General features: G+C 44.1%; 1 protein-coding gene across 5 annotated transcripts in view; it reads left to right on the top strand.

The window, feature by feature from the left end:
• AIFM3 (AIF family member 3) overlaps window positions 1-23,058 on the top strand; it is a 60,646-nt gene extending 37,588 nt beyond the window's left edge. For 3 of the 5 annotated variants that reach the window (XM_081841866.1, XM_081841864.1, XM_081841863.1), the window contains 11 exons: window positions 787-917; window positions 6,411-6,526; window positions 8,555-8,626; window positions 12,116-12,179; window positions 13,291-13,367; window positions 13,472-13,589; window positions 15,129-15,227; window positions 15,756-15,831; window positions 18,148-18,252; window positions 19,588-19,608; window positions 20,656-23,058. In XM_081841866.1, the coding sequence (XP_081697992.1) occupies window positions 787-917; window positions 6,411-6,526; window positions 8,555-8,626; window positions 12,116-12,179; window positions 13,291-13,367; window positions 13,472-13,589; window positions 15,129-15,227; window positions 15,756-15,831; window positions 18,148-18,252; window positions 19,588-19,608; window positions 20,656-20,695 (919 nt within the window). In that variant the 3' untranslated portion in view covers window positions 20,696-23,058. The remainder of the gene's footprint in view (window positions 1-786; window positions 918-6,410; window positions 6,527-8,554; window positions 8,627-12,115; window positions 12,180-13,290; window positions 13,368-13,471; window positions 13,590-15,128; window positions 15,228-15,755; window positions 15,832-18,147; window positions 18,253-19,587; window positions 19,609-20,655) is intronic. The other 2 variants (XM_081841865.1, XM_081841867.1) reach the window with 1 other exon arrangement.
• Window positions 23,059-25,631: the final 2,573 nt, after the last annotated feature.

Genomic DNA, 25,631 nt, shown 5'->3' with positions numbered 1-25,631 from the left:
GATGGGGGTGGAGACGCTCCTTCGAGTAGGTTAGGCTAAGAGATGGTGACTGGCCCAAGGTTACCCAGTGAGCTTCATGACTTGAGAGGGGATTTGAAGCCTGCTCTCCCAGTCCAACACTCTAACCATTGACAGCACATTGGTTGTGAGCTCTCTTTCCGTGGTGCGTTGAATGCAGCGCAAGAAAATATGAGACTGCCATATACCGTATTTTTTGCTCTATAAGACTCACTTTTTCCCTCCTAAACAGTAAGGGGAAATGTGTCTTCATCTTATGGAGCGAATGCAGGCTGCGCAGCTATCACAGAAGCCAGAACAGCAAGAGGGATTGCTGCTTTCACTGCACAGCAAGTCCTCTTGCTGTTCTGGCTTCTGAGATTCAGAATATTTTTTTTCTTGTTTTCCGCCTCCAAAAACTAGGTGCGTCTTGTGGTCTGGTGTGTCTTATAGAGCGAAAAATATGGTACTTAGATCATTGGCCCATGTAGCTCAGTATGGTCCACACTGACTGGCAGCAGCGGCTGTCGAGCTTTTCAGGCTGGGAGTCTCTCTCAGCCCTACCTGGAGATGCCATTAGGGATTGGACCTGGACCTTCTGCATTCCAAGCAGGTGCTCTACCTATGTGGAACGACCAGGACTTTGGGGCACCATGGAGTGGCTGTGTATTTTGAGGACGTTTTTTCTGTGATCGGTATCCACATTACAACATTGGGATGTCTGCCAGACTTTGATCTTGTAGAATTCTGTTTCGGCTACAGTCTTGCTCTGCCATCACGTCTTTCCAGGCCCAAAACCCTTAGCTGCAAAGGCAAGGAAGTGGAGAACGTTTTTAACATCCGGACGGTGGAGGATGCCAACCGAGTGGTGAAACTGGCCACCAGCAAGAATGCCGTGGTGGTCGGAGCCTCTTTCCTGGGTGAGTCTCTCTCTGCAAGAAAGGACGGTCAGATCAAATAATTTACGTACCTGGGATAAGGCTTGGCCTGCCTACATTTTTGACTAGTTGCACAAAACAAACGAAATACTGTGAAAATCCCTGAAACGAGGAGTAATCGACTAGAAATATTATCTTGTGGAAATAAACTAAATAATAATAATAAATAGAAAAATCATAAACCTTAAATGACCAAAATTCAAAAAAATACTGAATTTACAAAAAAAAGGGGGGGTTGAAAACCTAAATGGCAAGTTTTAGACAAGTTTTAGAAATGTTCCCATGGTCTAGATGTTACTGCTGATGTTAAAGATCAGTCTTCACCCCCTTTTTGTAAATTCAGTATTAGAAACTGTACCTTTGAGTCCTCAATCATTAGTAAGTAATTTTATTTACGGCCATAGGCCCATACAGGTAAAAACGACACATAAATAACAACTTCAGTCCTCAATCATTTATTACTGCGCTTTGCTTCACCTAGGTTGAGCTAGGATTATAATACTTCAGAATTTTTGGGAGTTCTACCCCCTTTTTTGAATTTTGGTCATTTAAGGTTTATGATTTTTCTATTTCCTTCTGAGGAAACTGCATAGTTCAGTGAAACGAGGTTTGTGAAACGAGGTTCAGTGAAACGAGTTTGTTAATTCGGAGATAAACAAGAAGAAAGGTGTAGTGATTTATGTTAAAGAAAGGTGGGATCCGGTATTAATCTGTAAAGATGAAGAAGGTAGAATATTGGGAATTCAACTAAACTTCCGGGGGGAAAAAATTAATGTTGTGACGGTGTATGCCCCGAATACAAATAGAGCAGAGTTTTTTGAGAAATTAGAACGCATTTTGTTAGAACTGGAAGTTCATAAATTAATCCTGCTTGGAGATATGAATGGTGTTCCAGTACCGGATTTGGATAGAAGTGAAAAGAAGGGGAAACTAAATCGGGGGAAATTACCGAAATCTTTTAATGATCTTGAGGAGAACTTAGACTTAATTGATATTTGGAGGCAAAAAAATCCGACTGCTAAACAGTTCACCCACTATTCTGAGCCCCACCAGAGTTGGAGCAGAATTGATCAGATCTGGATGACAAGAGCATTATCGCTAAGAGTAATGAGATGTGAAATTCAACCCAGGACACTCTCTGATCACTGCCCCTTGGTTATGGAAATAAAACATGAGGTAAAGGGACAGTATAGGTGGAGGATGAACGAATATTTATTTGAAATTGAAGAAGTGACAGAAAAGGCTAAAAGTACTCTGAAAAATTATTTTGATTTGAACCTGAATAAAGAGACCCCTATAAATATAGTATGGGACGCCAGTAAGGCGGTTCTAAGGGGTTTTTTAATACAACAGAATAGTCATAGAAGGAAACTAAGGGAACAAAAGAAAGAGGAGATCCTTACCCAGTTGAGAAAATGTGAGAGGAAATTGACCATAAACCCGGCAGACGAAGAGACTAACCGAACCTCTAAAGTGTTGCAGTCACAATATTCAGCCTTATTAAACCAAGAGATAGAATGGAGAATTAAATTTATGAAGCAGAAATATTTTGAGTCGGCAAATAAAATGGGGAAGCTGCTTGCGTGGCAGCTAAGAAAAAGGAAGAAACAAAATGTGATCAATAAATTAATAATGGAGGATAACATCATAGAAGACCCAGATGAAATAGAAAAAAAGGTTTATCCAATTTTTTGAAAAGCTGTATGAAAAAGGAGAAGAAGATAGTATAGAAATAAGAAACTACTTGGAGCGATGTGGAGGGAAATACCTAACAGAAGAGGATAGTGTACAACTGAATAAGAAGATCACGGTAGACGAGATCAAGGAGGCTATTAGCAGGATGAAGACCGGAAAGGCCCCTGGGCCGGATGGTCTGTCCTCAAAATATTATAAAATGTTAGGGGAATACTTAGCGCCGGTGCTTACGGACGTTATCAATAACATTATCCAAGGTGGGAGGATCCCCGATTCTTGGAAAGAGGCTTATATAACTTTAATACCAAAAACAGAAACTGAAAAAACAGATATAAAAAATTATAGGCCAATTTCACTGCTTAATAGCGATTATAAAATCTTTGCAGATATCATGGCAAATAGACTTAAGAAGTATTTAAAGAAATATATCCATAAAGACCAAGCGGGATTCCTCCCTAACAGGCAACAGAAAGATAACGTCCGGCATATATTAAATATTATTGAATATTTGGATATGAGGACAGACATCCCGGCAGCTTTGATTTTCATTGACGCAGAGAAGGCCTTCGATAACGTCTCCTGGGAATTTTTATTACAATGTTTGGAAAGAGCAGGAATAGAAGGTCCATATATGGAAGGCATCAAGGCAATATACTCAGGACAACAGGCTAGATTGATTATTAATAATAATTTATCCAAGTCCTTCAAGATCATGAAGGGTACAAGACAGAGCTGCCCTTTGTCACCCCTGTTATTTATCATGGTCTTGGAAGTAATTGCAAACAAAATAAGGGAGACACCTAATGTAAGAGGGATAAATATCGGGGAGAAGGAATACAAATTAAAGGCTTACGCCGACGACTTGGTCTTGTCCCTAGAGAACCCTGTGGATAGTGCCAGTAGAGTAGTAGAACTTTTAGAAGATTTTGGTAAACTGTCAGGATTTAAACTAAATAGGAAGAAAACAAAAATTTTAATAAAGAATTTGGAGGACCAAGATAAAAAACGATTGGAGCAAAAGATTGGCATTAAAGCTGTGAATAAAGTTAAATATCTGGGAATTTGGCTATCCCCGAAAAACATAAATTTAATGGAAGATAATTATAATAAGGTATGGCAAGAAATTAAGAAAGACCTGGATACCTGGCATAGGCTGAAACTATCATGGACAGGGAGGATGGCAACGATTAAGATGTGTATTCTCCCAAGACTGCTATTTCTATTCCAGAATATTCCAGTAATCAAAGGTACTACATGTTTTAAGAACTGGCAAAAAATTTTGGCCAAGTTTATTTGGCAGGGGAAGAGAGCTAGAGTTAAGTTTAAATATCTCACAGACTCAAGAGAGAGAGGTGGTTTCGCAGTTCCGAATATAAGGCTTTATTATGAGGCAGCTTGCCTATGCTGGATAAAGGACTGGGCCATTCTAAGAAACACGGATTTATTAGACCTAGAAGGCTTCAATATTAGGTTTGGTTGGCACGCCTATTTGTGGCAGGATAAAGGTAGAGTTCACAGAGGCTTTTCCAACCACATAATTAGAGGCCCGCTACTTGAAGTCTGGAACAGGAATAAAAAGCTGATTGAAAAAGGTACCCCCTGGTGGCTTTCTCCAGTTGATATTATTAAAATAAAAAAATTAAATATGACAGGTGAAAGGTGGACGTATGAGGATCTTTTAGTTAAAACAGAAGAAGGGTGGAAGATGAGGTCATATGGCGAGATGAAAGGTAAGATTAAGGAGTAGCTACACTTTCACCAAATTAATGCACTGTGGGGTGAACATAAGAAACTGGGGATGAGTGAAAAAAAATCGAGATTCCAGGTGGAAATCTTAGAAGGCAATAATAAACTCCTCTCTAAAATGTACAAACAATTACTGGAATGGGACACTAAAGAGGAAGAGGTGAAGAGTGTGATGGTTAAATGGGATAGAGATCTTGGGCATAATGTAGAGTATAATAAATGGCAGACACTTTGGAAAAAAGGTATGAGGTTTACAGCATGTGCAGCCCTGCGGGAAAATTTAGAGAAAATGATGTACCGATGGTACTTGACCCCGGCAAAACTGGGGAAGATGTACAGATCTGTAGACAATATCTGCTGGAGATGTAAAGATAAGGTAGGGACCTTCTTCCACATTTGGTGGACTTGTGAAGTGGTGAAGAAATTCTGGGGAGAAATTTATGAGGAACTGAAGAAAATCTTGAAGTACAATTTCCCCCAAATACCTGAGGCGTTCCTTTTAGGTATGATCGGAGAAGAGATAAAAAGCACAGACCAAACTTTTTTCCAATATGCCACAGCAGCGGCGAGGGTTTTAATAGCGCAAAAATGGAAATCGCCCAATATACCTACGATTGGAGACTGGCAAGTGAGGTTGTTTCAATACATAGAATTAGCGAGATTAACACAAAGAATTAGGCATCATAATTTGGCAAAAATAAAAGGTGAATGGACTAAATTTTTAAGTTATATTGAGATTAATCTGGGAATTAATAATTTAACAGCAGACGATAATTAATACCTGCGACGTTTAGAGCTACTGTTAGAATAACTGCAGAAACTATACAAGATTATATAACCCTAAATCGAGTGGATGGAGGTCTACTGTTTGTGCAAGTTTGTATAAGTCTGTTTAAGTTTTTTTTCTTTTTTCCTTTTTGCTTTTTGGTGTGTGTATTTTCTTTTTGATATGTGTATTGTTTTTTAAAGAAAAACTGTTTAATAAAGATATTTCTAAAAAAAAAGAAAAGAAAAAAAAGAAAAAAAAGAAACGAGGTTTGTAGCTGGCATCCCGTTAAGGCTTTGTTCAATTTTAGGTTTTTCTAATTTTTTCCTTAAACTTTTTGATTTTTATTATTTAGTTTATTTCAATAAGATAATATTTCTAGTCGATTACTTCTCGTTTCAGGGATTTTAACAGTATTTCATTTGTTTTGTGCAATTTCTCGGTTCCGTAACTGTCTTTTTTTCTACTACATTTTTGACTAGGGCTTTTCATATTTCTTGTAGCTGTTGGAACATAACCTGTTGGTCCCTATAGCAGAAAATGTGCTGCTTTTAGATGTTTTAAACTGTGGCGGGGTAAGGTGGGATTCAAACCCTAGTCCACACACTCTAACCACTAATTGTACTGGTTCTTAAATCCAGTTTGATACGTTTATTCACCTGACTGTGGATTATAACCATCATTATTTCAAGTCCTAGTGAAAATTCATTGGCGTTTTTATTGCACTTTCTCCTGCTTATTCTCCTACACAATTTGGTGTAATATTTATGGGTGTTTTTTGTTTTGCAAAACAATATCTCCTTATGTAAAGCATGTTAGTATTATATTTTCACAAATATACGCATTTTTTTCATGCTTTCCCCTAATACAGTGGTACCTTGGGTTACATACGCTTCAGGTTACATACGCTTCAGGTTACAGACTCCACTAACCCAGAAATAGTACCTTGGGTTAAGAACTTTGCTTCAGGATGAGAACAGAAATCGTGCTCTGGCAGCACAGCAGCAGCAGGAGGCCCCATTAGCTAAAGTGGTGCTTCAGGTTAAGAACAGTTTCAGGTTAAGAACGGACCTCCGGAACGAATTAAGTACTTAACCTGAGATACCACTGTATATGTTTTGTGTATGCATAGTTGAAGAACTGCATCATAAAATTCAGGGAAGTGCGAATTTTCAATGGATAATTGCGCTTTATTTCACGTATTGTTTCGGGAAGTGGTGTGGTTTCCTCCGTGGAAGGTTTTACTTTTTCTCGTTTCTGTTTTCCAGGCATGGAAGTTGCTGCTTACCTCACGGAGAAGGCCCATTCCGTCTCTGTGGTGGAGCTGGAGGAAGTTCCCTTCAAGAAGTTCTTTGGGGAGAAGGTTGGCCGAGCCATCATGAAGGTAGCAACAGATATGGAAAGTTAACCTGTGAGAGCTCCTAGAATCATAGAATTGTAAAGGTGGAAGGGGCCCTGAGTGGTTATTAAACCACTTCTTTAAAAAAATACATCTTTGGACCCGGCCGATATGGCCAACTATCGCCCAATCTAAAATCTTCTATTCTTGGAGATTCCATTCATATGTCAAGGGAATAAGCAACTATCTGACTTTTAGATGACATCTGAAGGCAGCCCTAATGTTAAGTTGTGGGTTGACATAGCAGACGACACAGCGATTTCTCCAAGTAGCTCTTTATTTCATAAGCTGGAATAGAACTGACTGCAAACAGCTCAGCCGGCCTGCTTTTATAGGCAGCCGGCTGTCAACATTGTAGCAACAACAGCCCAGAGTTCCCGCCTAAAATAACTGACGTGGACCTGAGTGAAAACTATCGACAGACCTGAGTGAAAACTATATACAGTATCCCCCTGCTGGCCCAGGGTGAAACTTCACTACATAACACCTAATAAGGGAAGTTTTTCAGGCTTGATGTTTTTATTATGTTTTTAGATATGCTGTAAGTCACCAAACCCAGCCAGATGGGCAGGGAATAATAATAATAATAATAATAATAATAATAATAATAATAATAATAATAATAATAATAATAATAATATCCAACCACCTTCAAGACAGGAATATGTAGCTGTCCCATGCAGGGATCAAACCTGCAATCTTGGCATTATCAGAACCATTCTCTGGCCAACTGAGCTATTCCGGCTCCCTCTTTTTGAAGAATGTCTGTGAGGAAGGGAAGTTTTGACCAACTGTTCGATAATTCGAGGCTCCATTATTGAATCTAGTATAAAGGGGATTTATGATTATTTTATTATCTTTATTTAATTTTATTCTGTAATATTTATACGCTACTTTTTATTTATTACAAACTTTTCTGATTTTATTTTTTAAAAAACCAATTACTAAGCATAAAGTGTTGTCTTCCAGGACAAATGCATGTACAGGTGTTAAGTCGTGTATGCAGTCATGCATATAAACATCTTCTACTTTACAGACTGAGCTCACATCCACACAACTTGATTGTAAAAAAACAACATCTGTGTGGTTGACATAGATAATAAAACAATAACATAATCAGTAAATACAGTTAAAAGCCACTATTTATTATTTTATATACTGCTTAATACCCAAAAATAGACTTCTAAGTGGTATACAAAGTATAATAATAATAATAATAATAATAATAATAATAATAATAATAATAACTGTAGTAATAATTATTTGTACCCCACCCATCTGGCTGGGTTTCCCCAGCCACTCTGGGCAACTTCCAACAAAGATTAAAAATACATTAAAATGTCACACATTGAAAACTTCCCTAAACAGTGCATCCTTCAAATGTCTTCTAAATGTCAGGTAGTGGTTTATCTCTTTGACATGTGATGGGAGGGCGTTCCACAGGGCGGGCACCACTACCGAGAAGGCCCTCTGCCTGGTTCCCTGTAGCTTTATTTATTTATTTAAAAGCAATAAATATACTAACAAGGCATAAACCCAGTTAGCTACGCATATTATTCAAATATAGAATCATATCTGTGAAGTTGAATGGAACCCTCAAGGTCATTAATCCAACTCCATGCAGTGCAGGAATCACAGTTAGATAATCTCTGACAGATAAACACAAACATTTGTTTAAAAACCTCCAAGGAAGGAGAGCCCCTAATTAAAATATGCAGGGAAGAGGGCTTTAACCCTTTGTTTCCCACTGTAGTCCTGATCTGTTGGGGGGGGGCAGCAATTTTATGTGACTGTGTGATTTGCTGCCACTATGTGACCATAGTCGTGTGAATGGTTAAAATCCCTCCCCCTGCCATGCTAGGGTTCTGATCTGGATTGGGGCCCAACTGCTGGCCATTTATCTTTAAAAAGAAAATCCTATGCTTAAGAGAACCAGTACAGAGCTAATGCATAATCTTCTTCCTCCCTCGCCTTCTCTCTCTCTCTCTCTCTCTTTTGCTTGCTCATGGACAGATGTTTGAAAACAATCGGGTGAAATTCTACATGCAGACGGAAGTCTCGGAACTGCGGGAACAGGAGGGCAAGGTACGGTTTGTGTGCAATGACCTTTGAGCACCATCTGTTGGATTTCCAAGGTCTTTGCCTTTGTCATTCTGTGCTTCTTGGCCTGCTGGGGCTGATGGGAAGGCGATTCTATGCCTTGCATTGATCTAGAAAGAATATAGTCCCATGCAGCACCAGGGCTCAGAGGTTTAGGACACTCCCTGAGAGTCTGTGACTGGGAGGGGAGGGGAAGACATCTGTGGAGGCACTGCTGTCTAAGTTTGCTTGCAGAGGTCTTCTTTTTTCTTCCTATATACATAGAAACATAATGGTGTCGTCACGCTCTGCAGTTTGCAGAGTGGCCAGTGGGCAGCCAATCCAACTGCAGCAAGGGTTAGCTGCAGAGATTGGGGAGCGGGGCTTCTCACACAGTAGTTGAGCCAGCTGTTGCATGAAGACCCTGCTTCCTTTAAGTTAGGGATGGGGTAGAGGAGGAATGGTGGAGATTGTCACAAATTCTTCGCGGTGCTTTAGCAGAAATGCTCAGAGTTCCAGGTTCTTCAGTGCAGTATATTTATTGTGAGCTATATATACAAATAAAAGTATGGCCTCGGTCCAGTATATCTGAAGGAGCGTCTCCTCCCCCATCGTTCTGCCCGGACACTGAGGTCCAGCTCCGAGGGCCTTCTGGCGGTTCCCTCACTGCGAGAGGCCAAGTTGCAGGGAACCAGGCAGAGGGCCTTCTCGGTGGTGGCGCCCGCCCTGTGGAATGCCCTCCCATCGGATGTCAAGGCGATGGACAACTACCTGACATTCAGAAGACATCTGAAGGCAGCCCTGTTCAGGGAAGTTTTTAATATGTGACATTTTAGTGTATTTTTTATCTCTGTTGGAAGCCGCCCAGAGTGGCTGGGGAAACCCAGCCAGATGGGCGGGGTACAAATAATAAATTATTATTATTATTATTATTATAAAAGGGACGCGGGTGGTGCTGTGGTCTAAACCACAGAGCCTCTTGGGCTTGCCGATCAGAAGGTCAGTGGTTCAAATCCCCGCAACGGGGTGAGCTCCTGTTGCTCGGTCTCTGCTCCTGCCAACCTAGCAGTTCGAAAGCCTGTCAAAGTGCAAGTAGATAAATAGGTACCGCTTCGGCGGAAAGGTAAACGGTGTTTCCGTGTGCTGCTCTGGTTCACCAGAAGCGGTTTAGTCATGCTGGCCACCTGACCCGGAAGCTGTACGCTGGCTCCCTTGGCCAATAAAGCGAGATGAGCGCTGCAACCCCAGAGTTGGTCACAACTGGACCTAATGGTCAGGGGTCCCTTTACCTTTATATATACAAATATATATATAGGCTATATTACGGAAGCAGTTCATACAGTCAAACAGGGTACCTGGCTGTACCTTAAGGCAAATAGGAAGGCCTTTCTATCTCTACCTCTCTGACCACACTTTTCTACACCACCACAACTACTGCTGGACAGGTTTCCCTTTTAAACTGATGCCAGCCAATCAACTGACAGCACATTACTCCTAAGTCTTTCTGACTCAGCACTTCCACAGAAAGTATTGCTGGCTGATTGCTTCCACCAGTTGCATCAGCTAGCAAATTCAAGCCTGCAGACTTGCTACCTCACACAGCATTCTGTGAATCCCGACAGAGACCACCTTCCCATCCTGACCCTTCCAGGGAGGAGGAAGAGGAAGACAATATAGATTGACAACAGGAGTTTGAGGGAGGTCACATCTCAGAGGCAGATGAAGGGGAAAGTTGGGAAACATGGGAGAGCCAGAACAACACCCAGCTGACACGTTGTCATTAGAAAGCATTCCAGACCCACCATCTGCTGGAACCTGGCGGGCCTTAAAAGTAGGAGAGCAAAGAGCTCAAAGACAGAGGGAACGTAGCAGCACCCGTAGAGGAGATGAATGAGAAAGTGGGAGAGACGGAGGGTGGAGATTCACTTGGGACAATGCCATTATCCAAGAGGCTGGGTTCTATAGCCTCTCTCTGTAAAGTTTGAACTAAAAAAGGACTGTAAGAAACTTTCCCTTGTCTTTATAATTTCCTGGGCAGCCAGCTGGGAGCTTCTGACAGCATCACGACACTTTAAAAGGCGGTGGAGGAGAGGGTGGAGGGGCTTGGGGGGAGCTGTGGAGGGGATAAGTGAGGTGTAAAAGAAGGGGAAGTGTGGTCAGGTGAGGGGGGGAGGGGCAAGGGGTAGGCAGGCTTGCCGTGTGGCGAGAGCAGGGGTGGCAGCCCCTAGTAAATAAACAACAACCCATGCATGTACATACACAAATGGTTCCATAAGAGAGAGCCAGAGTAGTGTAGTGGTTAAACTGTTAGAACTAGGACCTGGGAGACCAGGGTTCGATTCCCGAGTCAGCCGTGAAATTCACTAGGTGAGTTTGGGCCAGTTGCTGCCTCTTTCATCCTACCTCACAGGCTTGTTGTGGGAATTAAATGAGGAGAGGGGGAATCATGTGTGCCACTTTGAGTTCCTTGGAGAAAATGGTGGGAGATAAATGCAAGTCACAATGGAAATAATAAATGCATCCTGGGAAAAGTAGATGTGCAGGGTGCCGAGAGATGAGCAAAGAGAGCAGTGGGGGCTCAGTGGGTCTGATGATGTAGGTGGCTATTTTAATGATGAGTTTGACTGCAGCTTCCTTTGTTCAAAATGGCAGTGCAGGTTAGGACTGCGCCATATATTGATATGCCATCCAGAACCAGTGGGAAGTCCATATCGTGATATTGGTTTCATACTTTTTGACCTGGGAACATATTGCAAATCATGACGTGTCTGTGTGCCATGCAAAAATCAACATTTGGGGGAAACTGTGAAGCCAGCCAATGCCTTACATAGCTCCATCCTTATTTCGGTATACACACACACACACAGTCATACCTTAGGTTGAAGTTGCTTCAGGTTGAGTGTTGTGCTCCACGGCGACCTGGAAGTAATGGAACGCATTACTTCTGGGTTTCGCTGCTCATGCATGCGCAGACGCTCAAAATGACGTCACATGCATGCACAGAAGCGGCGAATCATGACCCATGCATGTGCAGACCCAGAGATGTGGGTTGTGTTCTGCTCAGGATGCGAACGGGGCTCCGGAATGGATCCCATTCGCATCCAGAGGTACCACTGTATATCGGTAAATTGCGATGTTTTAGCTGGTGATATATCATGATGTTGAAAACCTGATATCGCCCATCCTAGTGCAGGTACAGCCACATTTCTCACTAGACCCACGAGTGGTATAGCCTACAGCAGCCTTCCCCAACCTCACGCCCTCCAAAGGTTTTGAACTACAACTCCCATCAGCACCATGCATCCAAAACACTCGGAGGGTGTTTTGGGGAATGGTTTCATAGGACAACTTTTCCATTCTTTATTTCCTGGTTTCACAGTGTGGGGTGGACTACCCTGTGAATGAAAGAAAAGGGTGTAAGATCTGGGCAAAATGGGCTGCGGCTCGTCTTTCCAATTACTACCATTTCCTACTTTTTTTCCCTCTCCCTTGAAGCTAAAGGAGGTTGTACTGAAAAGTGGCAAAGTCCTCCGAGCCGATGTCTGCGTCATAGGCATAGGTAGGTGGCCATACAAAACTTTACTTCTTTGGAATCCTTCATATGGGGGGGGGCATGGGCTGCTATGCACCCTACCTGTGGACCATCCATTGCAATGATATCTTTTGCAACAAAACACTTTCGCATTTCCCTTTCTCATTCATTGATGGAGAACAGCCGGGGCGGGGAATGCAGTGGGAAAATTTTGTGCACCGCTACTGTAAATTCCTAATCAACTAGGTTGCTTATCTATTTTGTAAAGTTCATATTCCGCCGGATTGTAAAACGTCAACAACAATGCCTCAAAGCGGTTTGCAAAAAGAAGAAAACAATAGAATGATCAGTAAAAACATTCAAAAAAATAAAATCAGCAATAAATTAAAAGCAGATGAAAATATACAGCAACATTCTACATGTCTGGGTAGGTTTGCCTAGTCGTTGTTTTTTTATAGCAGGTGCTGAAAAGAGTACAGTCAAGGCGCCTGCTTTTGGCCAAGAAGCCGAGAATTATTATTGGAGGCAGGGGGCGGTCAGATGCTGGGACTTAGGGCCAGGCCGGTGGTGCTCATGTTGGCCTGGATAGCTCAGTTGGTTAGAGCATGGTGCTGATCTTGCCAAAGCTGCAAGTTTGATTCCCGTTTGGGACAGCTGCATATTCCTGCGGGTTGGACTAGGTCATAGTTAGGCAAACTAAGGCTCGGGGGCCGAATCTGGCCCAATCGCCTTCTAAATCCGGCCCACGGATGGTCTGGGAATCAGCTTGTTTTTACATGAGTAGAATGTGTGCTTTTATTTAAAATGCATCTCTGGGATATTTGTGGGGTATAGAAATTCATTCACCCCCCCAAATATAATCTGACCCCCCCACAAGGTCTGAGGGACAGTGGACCAGCCCCCTGCTGAAAAAGTTTGCTGACCCCTGGACCATAGCTGTCAACTTTTCCCTTTTCTTGCGAGGAATCCTATTCGGAATAAGGGAATTTCCCTTTAAAAAGGGGGAACGTTGACAGCTATGCCCTGGACTAGGTGATTCAGAGGGTCCCTGCCAACTCTCGAATTCTGTGATTCTATGGTGAAGTTGCTTAGGCACAGCCCTCCCACTGACAACATTCCTGTCTCCCTTTCTGGGCAGGTGCAACCCCAGCGACGGGCTTCTTGAAGCAGAGTGGCATTAACGTGGACTCCAAAGGTTTCATCGTGGTGAACAAGGTAAAACCGGGGTACGGAAGGCAGGCTGGAGCCCAGTGCAAGTGCTCTGCCACACACAGCAGATGTGCCGTTAACCCACGAGGTTCTTTCCTCCTCCCTTCCAGATGATGCAGACCAACATCCCAGGAGTTTTTGCAGCCGGCGACGCTGTTGCATTTCCACTGGTGCTGAGGAACAACAAGAAAGTGAACATCCCTCATTGGCAGATGGCTCACATGCACGGTGGGTGACGCTCAGTTTCTTGTTTCTTCTTTTGTCATTTAAAAATTTCATTTTCTAACAAATACAAAGCAGAGAGAATGGTTATAGCAACCAGTGGAAATTAAAAGATTAGAAATAGGTAGTTATGTCATTCAATTCTACTCAGTATTGATTCAGAGCAGATTCTAACATATAGTTAGCAGAGTAAAAACTTAAAACACGTTGCAGGATTCCCCCCCAAAACAGACCACAGGCAATTGTATTTCATCCAGCAGAGCTTTACTGCCACTGAAGGCAAATGGGCATAATGGTCACAAATCCAGTACATTCAGGATTGGCACAGTCCATAAGAAATCCAGTTGCAGCAGACTTAACTTAACTTAAACTTACAATAACTTATAATAAGTCTAAACCTTAACGCTAAGCATACTATGTACAGAACACCGAATCCGAGACCAGGAGAAAGAGACAGTGGAAGAAGATTGGAAGAAATTTAAAGACTATCTTAGTAAATACTACAAAATTAATGAAGGCTAGAAGGACATGGGTTTAAAAATTATGTGGTTTTCAGGGGTGTTGATTAAGGAAAAAGAACAGAATTATCAAAAACTATGGGAAACAAGGGAATGGATTTGCTGATTAGATAATGAAATTAGAATACAGAAGGGGGAGGTATGAGGAGGTCGGGGAAATTAGGTTTAAGAAAATAAGGTTTGAAATTATACTTGTTTTTTGCTTTTTGTTTGTGTATGTTTTTATTGTTGTTTGTGCTTATATGCTTTTATTGGAAACTCTAATAATTTTTTTTTTTTTTTTTTAAAAAGAACACCACACCAGCAGGAAAAAGAGATATAAAGAGAAAGTGAAACCCAGGTTCCTTCTAACCTTATTTTTATACAATGGTACCTCGGGTTACATACGCTTCAGGTTACATACGCTTCAGATTACACACTCTGCTAACCCAGAAATAGTGCTTCAGGTTAAGAACTTTGCTTCAGGATGAGAACAGAAATCGTGCTCCAGCGGTGTGGCAGCAGCAGGAGGCCCCATTAGCTAAAGTGGTGCTTCAAGTTAAGAACAGTTTCAGGTTATGTACGGACCTCCGGAACGAATTAAGTACTTAACCCGAGGTACCACTGTAGTCAGCATAACCTTGACAGAAAGAGATAAGAGAAACAGTTTAAACCAGCTGTACGCAGCTTCTCTGAAGGAATAACCCAAACATCATGAACCTTTTGATTGTTTTTTTCTTACAGAGAAGCTTCCAGAACCCTCTTGAATTAATTAGAATAGGAAAGATCTCTGCACATCAGATCAATACTTTATGTACTAAGAAATGCAAAATGACAAGTTACACATGGGTTAAAATAGCAAAGTCCAAGACTAACAGTTGGCCTAAACCACCCCTAAAAGAGAGTGCGATTTCAGATTCTAGGAGGGTCTACACAGCTGGTTTGGGGAATCAGGGAGGGCTGCATAGCTGGGTGGCTGGTGCTGTAGACATCAATCAACTGTATGGAGCATTGGGCAATGTGCTGCTGCTCTTCCTCCACATTCCAGGACGTATTGCCGCGCTGAACATGTTGGCACATGGGACCGAAATCAGCACAGTCCCATACCTGTGGACAGCCATGTTTGGCAAGAGCATCCGCTATGCAGGTGAGTGAACGGCCCACCCAGGTCTGACGGTAAGAGCAAGGCCAAGTCTTCTTCACTGCAAGACTTTGGAGGAAGATCTATCCCTGGCCATTGGCTGTCCTTGCTAGGGCGGTTGTACAAGTTCCTCACCCCTGCAATAAAGGTAAAGGTAAAGGGACCCCTGACCATTAGGTCCAGTCGTGACCGACTCTGGGGCTCATCTCGCTTTATTGGCCAAGGGAGCTGGCGTACAGCGTACATGTGGCCAGCATGACTAAGCCGCTTCTGGCAAACCAGAGCAGTGCATGGCAACACTGTTTACCTTCCCACCGGAGCAGTACCTATTTATCTACTTGCACTTTGACGTGCTTTCAAACTGCTAGGTTGGCAGGAGCAGGGACCGAGCAACGGGAGCTCACCCCGTCGCAGGGATTTGAACCGCCGACCTTCCGATCGGCAAGTCCTAGGCTCTGTGGTTTAACCCACAGCGCCATCCACATCCCCCGACCCTTGCAATAAATTAGTGTTATTTCTCTTTTCATTTCCCAGGTCATGGAGAGGGGTTTGATGATGTCATCATTCAGGGGGACTTGGATGAACTGAAGTTTGTGGCGTTTTACACCAAGTAAGTGCTGCTTTGTCTTTCCAAAGATGCAGCTGCACCCAAGTTAAGTAAGGATGGGCATTTGCAAAAAGTGCTGGCTGTGCTCCACTTAGTGGCATTCCGTGCATCAGCAACATGAGTCAGCAGTGTGATGCAGCAAAAAAAGCTAATGCAGTTCTAGGTTGCATCAACAGAAATCTAATGTCCAGATCATGGGAAGTAATAGTACTGCTCTGTTCTGCCCAGGTGAGACCCTAGCTGGAGTCTTGTGTCCAGTTCTGGGAACCCCAGTTTCAGAAAAATATTGACAAATTGGAATGTGTCCTGATAAGAGTGACCAAGATGATCAAAGGTTTTGGAAACCAAGTCTTATGAAGAACGGCTGAGGAAGTTGGGTAGGTTTAGCCCGGAAAAGAGAAGACTGAGAGGTGATTTGAGAGCCAGCTTCAAATATCTGAAGGGCTGTCACATGGAGCAAGCTCGTTTTCTGCTTTTCCAGGGAGTAGGTCAAACGACAAGAAAGGAGACTCCAACTAAACATTAGGAACAAAGGTGCCAGCTTGCCTCCCACGTGGGAGGCGTGCATCACATGACATGTCATGTGATGTCACGTGGTGCATCCGCCCTAGTGGGTTGTGTGGCGGGGAGATGGAGGCGGAACCATCGCATGCTCCGCCTCCCCGCCCAATGTCACATGAGGAGAAGGAGGCTGTTAACCGAGAAATCTGAGGGCTCCCTTGGACAAAAAACAAGGACACCGGCCAGGAATACCAGAGCAAAACAGAAGCCAGTAAGCTTGGTCTTTATTGAAGACTGTCACAACAGGACTCCCACCTGCCACAAGGTGAAAGATGATGGAAGCCCCAACAAAAAAAGAACCCAAACTTTTATTAGCTGCTAATCCCCATGCTACACCCCCCCAAACTACATCACTAATACATCATGGTTACATCATGAAAGGAGAGGTCTGGTGGCAGTAATCTGAGCGTCCTGGACCCTGCCCCATGGTTCCCCTTACCCTCCACCAAACACCCATCAAGCGTAACAAAAGAGATATTTACATTTCCCTGTTTCCCAGCCAAGTTAATCACACCCTTTTGTCTTCATCTGGGTTTGTTATTTCTGGAACGGCTACCTGTCTGGCACTCAGGTATCAGGATGCCAGGAATTATCACTCAGGCAGAGGGGCTTCTGAGTAGCTGAGCTCACATGTCTATATGAATTTCTGAAGTTTTCCCAGTGAGCCAGTACAGCAGAGGCCCTTTGAATAGATAGGTAGAAACTGGTGAAGTGTTTTGTGGGGACAAATCACAAAAGTCACAAAAGTGATTGTGCTGATTTTGGTAGTGCATGATATCTGCTGGAGGGGCAACCCCCCCCCCCCACACCTATATATAAATTCCTGCAACAAGGCGGAGTTCAGTGCTTGGCTCTGCTGCTCGGCCTCCTTCTCCCCATGGCATATGGGGGGTGGCATCATGAGGGGTGGGACACACAGAGGGCAATCTTCGCCCTCGCTCGTCCCAGCCCCCTTCTGGCTCCCAGGTGGAGGCTGGGGTGCACAGAGGGTACCCAACTGTGACAGGGGATGTCAGCCCCCACAATATTGAGAGGGCTGGGTTCCCTGATTCAAAATATTGAGGGGGCTAGAGCCTCTAGCGCCCCATACCTCGCACCAGTGATTAGGAAGACCTTTCTGGTGGTAAGAGTTGTTCAGCAGTGGAATGGACTCCCTCAGAAGGCTCTCCTTCATTGGAGATTTTGTTTTGTTTTGTTTTGTATTTTTATTAAAGATTTTCTTGATTTGCAGAAGTATGTGTAATGTCTCTCTCTTGTATGTTTGCCACATAACATTTTTACAAATCAGTTTCGTTTGTTGAGACATTAGGAAGAAAAGGGGGAGAGGGGTGGAAGATGGGTGGGGGTCAGGTGGCGATGTTTCTATTTTGCTTAGTGTATGTAGGGTTTGGTGTCAGCGTTGCTTGTGCAGGTTCTCTGCTGTTCACTTGTGTTCCTTTGGTGGTGAGAGAGGTTGTGGTTGGCCTTGTTTGTTTGTGGTTGGCTGTGGTGGTATTTGTTTTCATGTGTGAGTGGGGTGGGTGGGTGTTTTGGATCAGGTTAGCCATATTGATTTGTATACTGTTGGTGGATTGCTGTCATTGTCTTGTTGGGCTGTGTATGTGATAAAGGGGAGCCATACCAGGGTGAAGGTGTCTTCTTCTGTTTGTCCCCCTTCATTGGAGATTTTGAGAGGCTGGGTGGCCATCTGTCAGGGATTCTGTGATCTCAACCTCTCCTTCTCTGTCAGTCTCCAAATCCTCACATCTTTCGTTGCAGGAATGAAGAGGTGCTTGCCGTGGCAAGCATGAACTACGACCCTCTGGTCTCCAAGGTTGCAGATGTCATGGGAACTGGCAGGGCCATCCGGAAACGAGATGTGGAGTAAGTTGCAACCGCCGGTTTGAGACCGGCCTTTCCCTCAAAGCACCCACTGTTTGGTTTTCTTTCCTCATTGAAAAGTTGATTGACAGCCCAAAAAGTAAAAGGGGGTTTCAAGTGCTGATCCACCACCAAGTTTTAAAGGGCATCAATCTGGTCCGGGCTGTCTGTGTCCCACAACTGCCCCACAAACAGAGCATAATGTGGGGTACAGATCTGGTGGATCTTGTCACTCATTTTAAACGCAAGGTTCTAGTCCTCAAGCTTGTGAGTATCAGACGAAATGTTTACCTGCTGCTTCTTTGTTTTTCTTTTCTGGCAGAGCTCTCGTCCATTTCCCACTTGTGAGGCAGGTGAATCCACCCCCCTCCCGGAAATGGATGTAGTTATATTGGGTGGGGGGAGCTCACTTCCTTGATCAGCATTGGGCCAGCACTGAGTGAAAAATCAGGAGCTAGGTTGGCTGATTTTCCAGTAGGAAGAGGTGTGAACAACTTCCTGTCATAGCTGTCAACTTACAGATTTGAAAATAAGGGACCAGCAGCCTCGAAAATAAGGGATCAGCACCCAAAATAAGGGATTTTAGTCAGCCAGCAGCCAAACGAAGCCTCAAGTGGTGGTTCCCACAGCGCAGCAACCCAGTAAAGGGGATGCAGCAAGGAAAACCACGTCACCTCTCCGCTGGGAAATGCTGAGCAAAGGCGAGTCCCCAGCAACGCAGCCGATTTGATCGGCACAAGGCATGCAAGCTCCACCCCCCCAGTCGTTCTTAGACTCCTTATTGGGTGAGCAACACAGCCAAGCAGCACAGTTGGAGCCTCCCTCTTCCCTGGCCAGCAGGGAGGGAGGGAGAGGAGCTGCTTCCTTTGAAACCCGGAAAATTTAAGGGACATCATCAATAAGGGACAGCAGCGGGACATGGTGCTGGGATAAGGGACTGTCCCGCCAAATAAGGGACGCTTGACAGCTATGCTTCCTGTGAGCAACGGTTATTGAATAAACTTTGGGGAAACACCCCCCACCAATATGTATCCTGCAAAACTTTTAAAGCGGAAGCCGAGATTATCAATATTATAAGCTCAGAATTTGGCCTATAATGTTGATAATTTCCACTTGAAAAACAAAGCCAAGTTTCTAGCCATTACGGTTGTAGTGGGAAGCCAGAGAAGTGGACTAGCTCTGTGCAGGGCTTTAAATTTTTTAGAACTGAGGAAGAATATGTAGTCCTGAGTATGAGCTGTGAAGTCGGTCAGTCCCACTGGTAGCAAATATTGAGTCTCTTCTTCTCTCCTTTCTTACTTTCTTTTTCTTTCTCTTTCTTTACTGCTGCAATTTAAGGCTCTTCATCCGCTATGGCAAGTAGGTATATTTTAGTCAGTGTCTCTTCAGCTTGCTAGTTTGGGGGAGTTGTTCTCTTCCCCCAACCCATCTTTCGCTTTTTAATCTGTTTAAATCAGTGGTTTTCAAACTTTTGGGGGTCGCTGCTCCCTTGCTTCCACAAGCTCACCCCCCAGTGCCCCCTACCATGCCCTATAAAAAGGATTATTCACAACAGCAGTTTGGATGACCCACTGAGGAAAATGATAGAAAAAAATTCAAAATGGTAAGGATTAAGTGCATGTTCATTCAAGATTCAATTAAAACTATTTGGTTCAATTCATAAAATAGATGAATTTGATCCAGTGATACATTAGTAGGAACTTTCTGGCACTAAGAGCCATTGGACAATGAAACGGATGACCTCAGAAGGTGGTAGACTCCCCTTTACTGGAGAGGAAGTTTAAAAACACTCTGCAGCAGCAGGATAGTGTGGATTATAGGTTGTTAAACTCTTTTGCTTATCCTGATTCATCTGCCTTAAAACTCTTGCCCCTCCCTCTACCTCTCTAGCAATGAACAGACCACACACTCTTAAGTAAGTTTAAAAGCTTTACTTACTAAAGCCAAAGGTCTGATTCATGCATTGTTCCATGCAGCACCCAATTTACTCTTGGGCACAAAATACACAATATAGTTTCAGATATGATGTCTGAACTTGGATCAAGTTCAGACATGTTCGCTCTGGTCCATGGCAGGAAAAGAAGTGAGGGAAAGGAAGAGAAAACAGCTTTACTTCCTCCCTCATGGAGGAGAGGGGTCATGACCTAGCTGAGTCTAGGAACAGAAATCTATGGTCTTAACCCCTTCATGCACTAACTAGCGCTCGTGTATAGTTATGTTTGACTGCAATTTCCCACACCTTCCAACTCGACAGGTCTATTTCTATGATTCTTTGCTCTTTGTGCTTTCAGTCTGCTTCAAAAACATTGCCTTCCTCCACTCCAAGGTTTGTGCGGCTGGTTTGGGAGTTGAGAAAGTATTGCTACAATGATCCTGCTTTGTTTGTTGGTTTTGTCTTTCCTGTAGAACTGGAGACATGTCCTGGCTAACTGGAAAGGGCTCCTAACCTCCCCAGAAATCACTGGCTTCCTACAGACCCTGCAGTCACCAGAGGGCAAGATGCCACACACCTTTACCAGTGACTTTGACAAACCTGGCACTGTTTCCATAACCATTCTCTTCCTACGCCTTCCAAGGGCCCCATTCATGCTGAGATCAACTGCTGTAGCCTCAGAGTGGCTTAAACACACCCTCTCCCTGGAGCAACCGGAAGGAAAAGGGGCCACTTAGGGGTTCATTGAGTTGCCACGGCTATCTAGGGCCAAGTCAGATAAGTGCCGTGAAGTCAGCGGAGCCGTGGGGGAGAGGAAAATGTGGGTCACACCTACACGCTTGCTTGGGAGCAGAGTGGAGGCCTGGTGGACCTCAAAGGCTTCCCTTTCTACAGGGAGAAATCTCCACGGATTGGTGTTGGCCGCATCCCACAGTGGCTGGCTGCGCTGCTCGCCGTCCACATTCCAACCGCCCTTCCAGTCTACTCCATTGCTACTGCGGTTCTTTTGAACCACGTCCTTGAGGCGCTTCCTGCAGGCCCGTTAAGCCGTCTTCCTTTATGCGAGCCACAAACCTGTGTGTGTGTGTGTGTGTGTATGTGAGAGAGAGAGAGAGAGAGAGAGAGAGAGAGAGAGAGAGAGAGAGCAGCGATCAAAGGGAAACTAATATGGAGGATTGGCTCACCTTTCTATGTTCCCTTTGGAACAGCTTTGCCCAAGCCTGCTGTGCCAAAGATCTGTTGGTCTTTTGCATAGGGATCAGGAGGGGGAGGGAGAGGTGTCTGATTCAGTTCATGTTTCAAGGCGAACGTACCCAATTTGCACATTCTGAAAACGGCAGGTGAACCGAACCGCAGCCATCTTTCAAAATTTGCCCTTCTCTGAATTTTGCAATGCAGTTCTCCAGTCAAGTGCAGAAATCCATAACTGTGCATAAACATGCATATATATTAGAGGAAATAACACACAATAATGCATTGTGTTGCAAAAACCACACACACGAATCTTTGCAAAAACCGGATGCATGAAGCAAAATTGCAGAATAGAACGTTGTGTGAAAATGCTGGCGAATTTTCACAAGGACTTAAGGAACAGCAACACAACCACTTGTGGTGTGGAGATATGGTCAACTCCACTCAAGACTGGAAAATGAGGAACTGAAATGGACAGATTCACCTATCCTTAGTGGGATCCATGTTTCCCCCCGCATTTCCTTCCCTTGCAGCAAGCCCTCTCTTGCCAAGCTTAGCTGTGCCTGCTCTCTGCCGTTCTTCTGGAATGCAGAAGAGGCACAGGAACCAGCTTCCAGATCACTATGTTTTCTTTCCTTTTGCTTTGCCTTAGCCAGGTTTCTAGCCCCTAAGGATTGCCAAGATGTGCTTGAAAGAGTGCCAGAAGTCAGAGAGGTTGGAGGAGCAAGCGAGGGGAAGGGTCAGCAGCCTTCGTCACCCTCCAAATTAGTATGCCAGAATAAATTCTGCCATGCAATAATGCACGTGTTCCTCTGCCATCGTTTCTTCAGACTGCAGAACTGTCTCTTCTGCTCGGCATGGGGTGTCGATTTTCTTTTTGCAACGGGCAAAACAAACCCCTGAGTTATCACCTTGCTCATCAAGGGACAAGGGGACCCGAGGGTGATGGAGGCAGGCTGCACCTCGCCTAATAATCCAGCCCATCGAATCCTAGAATTGTAGAAATGGAGGGGAACTTGAGGGTCATTTAGCCCAGCCCCCTGGAATGCAATTTCCTAATTCAGGGCAATCAGCTGTATTTTCTAGGAACCAGCAGCCACCATTTCCTTGCAACTCATGGGCAGTGGAGGAGAACGTCACAACAGAAAGGAGAGGGCCGTCATGGGTGTCAACACTAAAGTGGAAACACTTTGAAACCTGAAACTCCAGGTTCTCTTCGTGTGGCTGGAACATGCTAAATTTCTCTCCCCAAGCACCAGGTGAAGTTGCAGCCGAAGCTCCTCCTCTAACAGGACTAGCCCCTTGCCAGACTTTGATGTTCCTCACCACTAACTGGGTTGCCAATCATAGGCCTTCCATCTTCCACCTTCCTGACAGAGGCCTGGGGGTGCTTTAGAACTGCTTGCAGGCAGAAATTCTGCCACTGTGATGGGTTTTTTGTTTTGTTTTTGGCGCTGTGGGGCTGGAGGAACAGGGAGCACCTGTTGAGTTCATGCGGGTGTTTTCTGAAGGGTGAAAAGAAATGCTGACTGGATTTTGCCCGCCCTGCGTTTCAACTGCCCACATTCGCTTGCGTTTCACTCGCTTTGCCACAGGACGTCATGCAAAATAAATTAGCCATCTCATGTTTTGCCCTCTTCCCCCACCCTCCTAGGTTATTAATAAACTCATGTATTAAACCACAAGGCTTGTGTGATAACTGCTCTGGATTGTGTGTGGATGCTTCGGCCAAAAATAGCCCCCCTCCTAGGGTTGCTACCATATTTTTCGCTCTGTAAGATGCACCAGACCACAAGACGCACCTAGTGTTGGGAGGAGGAAAAGAAGAAAAAAAAAATTCTGAATCTCAGAAGCCAGAACAACAAGAGGGATCGCTGCCAGAACAACAAGAGGGATCGCTGCACAGTGAAAGCAGCAATCCCTCTTGCTGTTCTGGCTTCTGGGATAGCCGCGCAGCCTGCATTCGCTCCATAAGACGCACACACATTTCCCCTTACTTTTTAGGAGGGAAAAAGTGAGTCTTATAGAGCAAAAAATACGGTACCTTTCTTTTTACTTGCCCTGTTCTTCTGCCTTTAAATTCTGCCTGATTTAACCAGGGCAAATGTCTTTCCCTGTTATTTAATGCTGGGGGACAGGGAAAAGCTTTCTGAATTATTTCCTATAGGGAGAGTGTGGGGTCCCCCCCCTTCAGTTTGCTTTTTGATGTGAACATAAATCTCACTTCCCAAAGCACTTTGTGAAATGACACACAGATCTTCCAACGTTGCACCTCTCTGAATTTTTTGCAATGCAATTCTCGGGGGGGGGGGGGAGTGCCGGTTTTTGTTTTTTTTAAAGGAAAGGGCTGTGCTGTTTTTATTACCCACATTTTTAAAAATATTGCTTTAATTCTATTAGAGTTTACTTCCATTTTTAATGTTTACCTTTGATATATTTTTAGCGTTTTGTATTTTATCTGTGTTCTTTTAATTTTTGTAAGCTGCCTGGAGTCCTCAGCTGGGAAAAAGCTGGGTATAAATAAATATAATAATGATGATGGTGATGATAACCCAGAAATGTTCACAAATATGCATGTACTAGGGGGAAGCATGCCACAAGTTGCATACGTTAGTGAAACCAACAATGCAAAAATGCATTATATCAGAGAAAAAAGCTTGCAAAGAAGTATTTATTAGAAGAAAACGTGCAGTAACGTGCTGATTAATTTTCTTGAGAACTTTTTTTTCTTTAGCAAAAAAGTTGCAATCGAATGCAGAAATGTGGTGAACTGAATGCAAGACTGGGAAACTAAGAAAAAAACTGAAACTGAGAGAATCACCTATCCCTACTGGGTTGATCCAGTACAATTCAGAAAGTAAGAAGAGCCCTGCTGGATCAGGCCCATGGCCTATCTGGTCCAGCATCCTGCTCTCACTTTGGCCAGCCTGATATCTGTGAAAAACTGGCAAGCAAAATTCGAGCAACAGGAATTCAGAAGCATTGCTGCCGCAAGTGTGGAGGAAGAACATAGCCATCATGTTTAGGAACCATCGATAGCCTTATACTCGAAAGAATGTCCCATCCTCTTTAAAAGTCACCCAAGCGGGTGGCTATAGCTGTCTACTGCGGGAAGCGAGTTCCTCAGTTTAACTCTGTCCCACATTAAGGACTTCCTTCCTTTCAGATAAACAACTATCTGACTTTTAGAAGACATCTGAAGGCAGCCCTGTTTAGGGAATTTTTTTAGTGTTTGAAGTTTTATTGTGTTTTTAGTACAGTGGTACCTCGGGTTAAGTACTTAATTCGTACGGGAGGTCCGTTCTTAACCTGAAACTGTTCTTATCCTGAAGCACCACTTTAGCTAATGGGGCCTCCTGCTGCCGCTGCGCCGCTGGAGCATGATTTCTGTTCTCATCCTGAAGCAAAGTTCTTAACCTTTCTGGGTTAGCGGAGTCTGTAACCTGAAGCGTATGTAACCTGAAGCGTATGTAACCTGAGGTACCACTGTATTCTGTTGGAAGCCGCCCAGGGTGGCTGGGGAAACCCACCCAGATGGGGGGGGGTATAAATTAATTAATTTATTATTATTATTCACAGCCACCTTCAGATGTCTTTGGAAAGTCATGCAAATTGGTTATCTGCTGGAAGGTGATTCCACAGGGTGAGTGCCACTACCGAGAAGGCCAGAGGGAACCTCCAGAAGGTCCTCGGAGCTGGACCCCAGTGTCTGGGCTGAACGGTGGGTGTGGAGACACTCCTTCAGGTTTACAGGGCTGAAGCCATTTAGGGCAGCCTTTCTCAACTTGTGGGCCCCCAGATGTTGAACTACAACTCCCACCACCCCTAGCTAGCAAGGCCAGAGCTCAGGGATGATGGGAGTTGTAGTCCGACAACATCTGGGGACCCAAAGGTTGAGAATCGCTGATTTAGGGCTTTATAAGTCAGCACCAACACTTTGAATTGTGCTCAGAAACATACTGGGACCCAATGTAGATCTTTCAGGACCGGTGTTATGTGGTCTCGGCGGCCACTCCCAGTCACCAGACTGGTGCCTGCATTCTGGATTAGGTGTGGTTTCTGAGTCACCTTCAAAGTTAGCCCCATATATGGCACATTGGTGTACCCCAAATGGGAGATAACCAGAGCATATTCCTTTTCTCCTGGATCCCTGTTAAAATCTGTGCTGCAGAGCTTCACATTTGCGGGATCTGCCCTTTACCAGCAGCTGGAACATGCTGATGTGAACAGATTGGCTGTGTTTATCTCCGCGCTGTGA

This window comes from Podarcis erhardii (genome assembly GCF_964252035.2).
Source record: "Podarcis erhardii genome assembly, chromosome: 15".
Lineage (NCBI taxonomy): Eukaryota > Metazoa > Chordata > Lepidosauria > Squamata > Lacertidae > Podarcis > Podarcis erhardii.
Note: the sequence above shows the minus strand (reverse complement) of the source record. Positions and strands in the feature narration are given on the sequence as shown.